The sequence below is a fragment of the Convolutriloba macropyga genome, chromosome 10 (genome assembly GCF_964194025.1).
Source record: "Convolutriloba macropyga chromosome 10, txConMacr16.3, whole genome shotgun sequence".
Lineage (NCBI taxonomy): Eukaryota > Metazoa > Xenacoelomorpha > Acoela > Convolutidae > Convolutriloba > Convolutriloba macropyga.
Window position 1 is genome coordinate 59463073 of NC_134477.1, and position 5013 is coordinate 59468085.

The 5013-nt window shown below is 40.0% G+C and overlaps 1 protein-coding gene across 1 annotated transcript; it reads left to right on the forward strand.

Annotated features, from left to right (window-relative positions):
- The first annotated feature begins 1541 nt into the window (after positions 1-1541).
- On the forward strand, positions 1542-4745 carry LOC142348101 (uncharacterized). The gene is made up of 4 exons (XM_075399266.1): positions 1542-2459; positions 2940-3794; positions 3871-4424; positions 4568-4745. The coding sequence occupies exons 1-4, from the start codon at positions 1542-1544 to the stop codon at positions 4743-4745; spliced, it is 2505 nt and encodes an 834-aa protein (XP_075255381.1).
- Positions 4746-5013: the final 268 nt, after the last annotated feature.

Here is a 5013-nt window from a genome sequence, read left to right on the forward strand (position 1 = left end):
TGAGATAACTGTTTACCGCAATGGATTTGCAACTGCTGGTACGCCAATATCGACCAGAGACAACAAAAGGCTATACTTCAATTCAATGGGAGCCTTGGTTTTCATTGAAAATGGTCACGGTATATCATTGGCTGATTTCCCGCGCCATTATATAATGGTGTTTGATCTTACGAGTACACAAGAAGCCACGCATGATTTCATTCATCCCGAATTAACAAATTCATCATTATCAGTCGAACTTAAGTTCGGTGCAGCATTAGCAAACAACATTGAAATATTATTCTTGGGAGAAAAATGTTCAACAGTATACATCGATTCTGCAAGAAACGTTTCCAAAAACTCTCTGCCTATGAGCTAATGGATGAAGATCAGATATTCAAGTTGATACAGCAATGCAAACACTTGAAACATAAATTCAACGGTGTCTATGCCGCAGACAACTTCCCCCTGAAAATGTCGCCAAATTCTTTTACTATTGTCAACGCTTCACCTGCTGCATCAATTGGTACACATTGGCTTGTGTTAGCCAAAAGATATGCGTCTCCAATTATCTAATTTGCAGACCCTTTGGCTTTACCAATTTATTCGTATAAGCATATTTGCGATCACCTAAAGGGTATCAGTGCGGACACTATATATGTGGATCTTATGGAAGATAGACGAGAAACCGGAAAACCCTTGCAATGCGCGAACTCGCAACTGTGTGGACTTTTTTGCATATATATTGCTCACTATCTTATGACTGATTACTTTCCCTATATTCCTGATGTAAATGAGATGCAGCTGCTGTCATTTGTTAAACATATGAATTAAAATTTCTCCAAAAAAATTCTGAAAGTTCATTAGATGTATGATTCTGAGAATCCAAAAAAATACAAAGCCAAAAAGTTGAAATAGCGGTTCAATGTTAATTTCTAATAAACATTCTTTAATCTCTGAGAAAGGCAAATAAACTATGTCTGAAATCTCTAAATTTCAGGACAGAACGCCTCCAGATATGTTGAATTTATAGTCTTCAGATAAACATAAGCCTAAGCAGCTCTAGATAGTTGAATTTTTTTCAGAGGACAGCCGCCAAGCGAGATCTTACACAATGTCAATAAGTCCCCCCGATGACATAAAAATTTTGTTGACGCGTATTTTGATTAAAGCTTGCTTAAAACAATTAAATAAAGTTTGCTTTTAGCTGATTGGCTAAAGATACCCGGATTACTTTGATTACAGGAAGCAGTCTTTCACTCATTGCTTTTTGCCTTTCTTTATACTGATCAGTTAACTAAAATCTTTCTGCTCTTACTTTTAAACTCCAATTTTACTGCTTTCAATCCTGTTCTCTTCACAGCTGAGGGTTTTTAGCGCTATAAGCTGAACTTTTTCTCAACAAAAATGAACCCGACAGTTTGCGACATTTGTCAAAAAAAGCTTTCTGATAAAAGAAGCCTCCGACGACACAGAAAAAATATTCGTAAAATTTACGCCCCCCCCCCCGCAACTTGTTCGAATTTAATGACTGTGGCTATGAGACCCATAGCTTATATAAAATGAGAGGGCATGTGACGGTTCAACACGGACAGACCAATCCTCGATACTGTCTTTACTGTAACAAAATTTTCAGCAGAGACCTTGACTACATGGAACATATGAACAACGTCCATGGTTTGCCAACATGGAATGTTGACGCAGACACGATCTCTGAAAACGGACTACTACCAGTTGAAAAAGCTTTCGGAAACAGCATGAGGGAGTACGAAGTGAAAGTGGGTGTCCGCGAGATTGACTTGTTACACGCCATGCAGGTTAAAAGTGAAGAGATCAAGAACATTGTCAGATTAAGTGTGCAGCAGAGTCCTCAGAAAATCCAATTTGGAGCTCTGATACAGCTAAGAAAACCAGTTAAAGACTCAGAAGACTTGTCTGAGGAATCAAAGAAGATAACAATTCATGTACAGTCAAAAATGGAACGAGTTGACTTCGGAGGCATTGCAGACGAAAGTTCACCCGTTCACCAAATGGTTGAACGGGTGAACCGTTCAAGAGCATCCGTTCACCAAATGGTTGAACGGATGCTCTTGTCACTTAACAGCTTTGCATCTCATGGTAGCGGTTGGACTTTGGATCAGATAAAAAAAATTGAAATTCGCACAGTGAAATCGAAGCCAATCGAGGGCTCATCGTACTTAGCGTTACCACATAAGCTCTCGCAAATGTCAGCTCTTCTTAACATCAGAAACAGGGAAGATGAAAACTGCTTTTTATATTGCTTTACAGCGGCATATCATTTGAAGTATGGGCCACGACTTGTGCCAAAAGAAACCTCAAGTCGACAAATTACTAGCCCTCATACATATGGGCCCGAAAACAAAATTGCCAAGCAGCCAATTGGACAGTATAACATGCCCATGGGATTTCACCAGATGAGTCGATTTGAGGAGCTGAACAATGCGTGTAAACGTGTTTCGGTAAGTTATGCTTTATTATATTTGAAATAATAGCATCGTATAAACGTTTTCATTGGTTATATATATCCCCCTCTCACACTCCTCTTTTGATTGGAAACTAAAACACGCGTTCAACTTTAGGTACTCAGACGAAAAACTGATCCCCTTCCGTGTCTCAAAAAAACTCGATTGTGAATTCAATCTTGATTTACTTCTAAGCGATGGAACCATGCATCACTACGTCCTGATCAGAAACTTGAAGAGCTTAGTTCACAAAGTGAGGAAAAGAGTTCACCGCATTGATAATCATCTGTGCAGGAACTGTTTTCATGTCTCTAGTTCAAAAGCAAGATACGAAAAACACATATCGTGTTGTCAAGAGAAGAAGCCAGCTATTGTGCGAATGCCAGCTGAGAACAAAAACTCCTTCACCTTTAGAAAACTACAAGCTCGCTGGTTTGCCCAGTGGTTGGCTTTTTTGATCTCGAGTCAATCATTAAGCCGATCATGACTTGTAGAAACGACCCACAGTTCTCCGATACAAGAGCTATTGAAATGCACAAACCATGCAGCTATGCCTTGCTGTTCATTGCACAAGGTCAAGAAGAACCATTTCATTTTGAAGGTGAACGAGGTCCTGGAGTAATGCAGAAGTTCGTGAAATCACTCGAGAAGATGGCAAAGACGATATATGTCGTAAAGCAACAAAACAGATACTTTGATGGCATACCGACAATCGCAATCGTTGAGAATTGTTGGATTTGTGAGTCTCCATTAGATCAATCAATCGAAAACCCAACAGTGCTAGATCATTGTCACTTCACGGGCGAGTTTCTTGGCTGGGCTCATAATGAATGTAACATCAACCGCAAAATTTTGAACTTCACGCCAGTATTTGCGCATAATCTTTCAAACTATGATCTCCACCACGTAATACTAGCACTTCAAGCAAGCAACATGCGAAACCGGATTACAATAGTCCCAACCACAGATGAAAAATATATAGCACTCGAAATTGGAGTTTTCATAAAAATGCGGTTAGACAAAAACAAAAAGGAACAACCAGTATACGAAAACATAAGACTGCTGGACTCTCTTCGGTTCATTCCTTCATCTCTTGACTCGTTGGCTAAAAATCTGCCAGCCGAAGCTTTCAAGTTGTTGGTGCAGCACTTCAGTGAATGGCCAGAAAGTGCTGTCGACAAGTTGAAGCAAAAAGGCTTCTTCCCTTACAGCTACATTGACAACTTCGACAAACTGGATGAGTCCGAGCTGCCTCCGCGTTCTCTGTGGACCAACAGTTTACATCAGTTTGAAGTTAACGTTACACAGGAAGAATACGAGCACGCAGTAGAAGTATTTAAACTTTTCGAATGTAGTACTGTCGGTGAATACTACGACATTTATCTGCAAACAGATGTTTTTCTGTTAGCAGCCATTGTACTCTGCTTTCGAAAGGTTTGTTACGAAACATGGTTTGGACTGCTGCCAGTACTATACTGCATCGAATCTATCAGGTGACGCAATGCTGAAAACTTGCAAAGCCCCCATAGAGTTGCTAACCCAGCGCGAGCACCTAGACATGGTAGAAAATCTGATCCGCGGAGGGATCAGTTCCGTTTACAGTAAAAGATTGGCAGTAGCCAACAATAAATATCTCGAAAATTTTGATGCAGAGAATCCATCAACCTTCATTATAATGATCGACGCAAACAATCTTTATGGTGGAGTGATGGAGAAGTTTTGCTTACCACTCAACGATTTTGACTATTTCGATCAGGTATGGGATTCAGAAATTGAACCTGAACTAATCAACAAAATTCTAGAGACTGCAGGTGACAGTGATGTTGGCTACATTGTAGAAGTAGACCTGGACTATCCCGAAGATGTTCACAATCTACACTCTGACTTCCCATTAGCACCAACAAAGGACAAAATTGATGCATACTGGCTGAGTGAATACCAACAGGAACTCCTTGAGCAGATGCAAGTGAACGCGCCTCCTTCGAATAAAAATTTATTCAAACTCTATTCCCAAAAACGAAATATACTCTGCATTATCAGACGCTCAAGTTGTCCGTTGAGCTAGGGCTAAAAGTAACCAAATTTCATCAAGCACTTGCATTCAGACAGTCCAAGTGGCTGGCGCCATACGTTCAGCTGAACACTCAAAAGCGCAAGGAAGCTCAGAACAAATTTGAAGAGAATTTCTATAAGCTCATGGTTAAAGCGCTTTTGGGAAAACATGTGAAGGCAAACGCAACCGGATTAAAGTCAAGATGGTACGTGATGAACAAGAAGCCTTAAAATGGACTAGTAGACCTGAGCTGAAAACTTTTCAAATCCTTGCTGATGATCTGGCTACAGTAAGTCTCAACCAGACCGAAATTTTATGGGACAAACGTACAATTGTTGGAGCGTGTATCCTAGACCTCTCAAAAAAATTTATGTATGAGTTCCACTACAAAACCATGAAACAGAACTTTGACTGCAGACTGCTTTATTCTGACACTGACAGCTTTGTTTATGAGGTGCAAACAGAGGACTTTTTTGCAGATATAGAATCAAAACAATT

Excerpts from the sequence above, each read along its gene's own strand:
- LOC142348101 (XM_075399266.1), top strand. The coding sequence starts at position 1,542 with ATGAGAGGGCATGTGACGGTTCAACACGGACAGACCAATCCTCGATAC. Across the intron at positions 2,460-2,939 it reads ATGCGTGTAAACGTGTTTCG|CCGATCATGACTTGTAGAAA; the intron begins GTAAGTTATGCT and ends TCAATCATTAAG. Across the intron at positions 4,425-4,567 it reads CAGGAACTCCTTGAGCAGAT|ACAGTCCAAGTGGCTGGCGC; the intron begins GCAAGTGAACGC and ends ACTTGCATTCAG.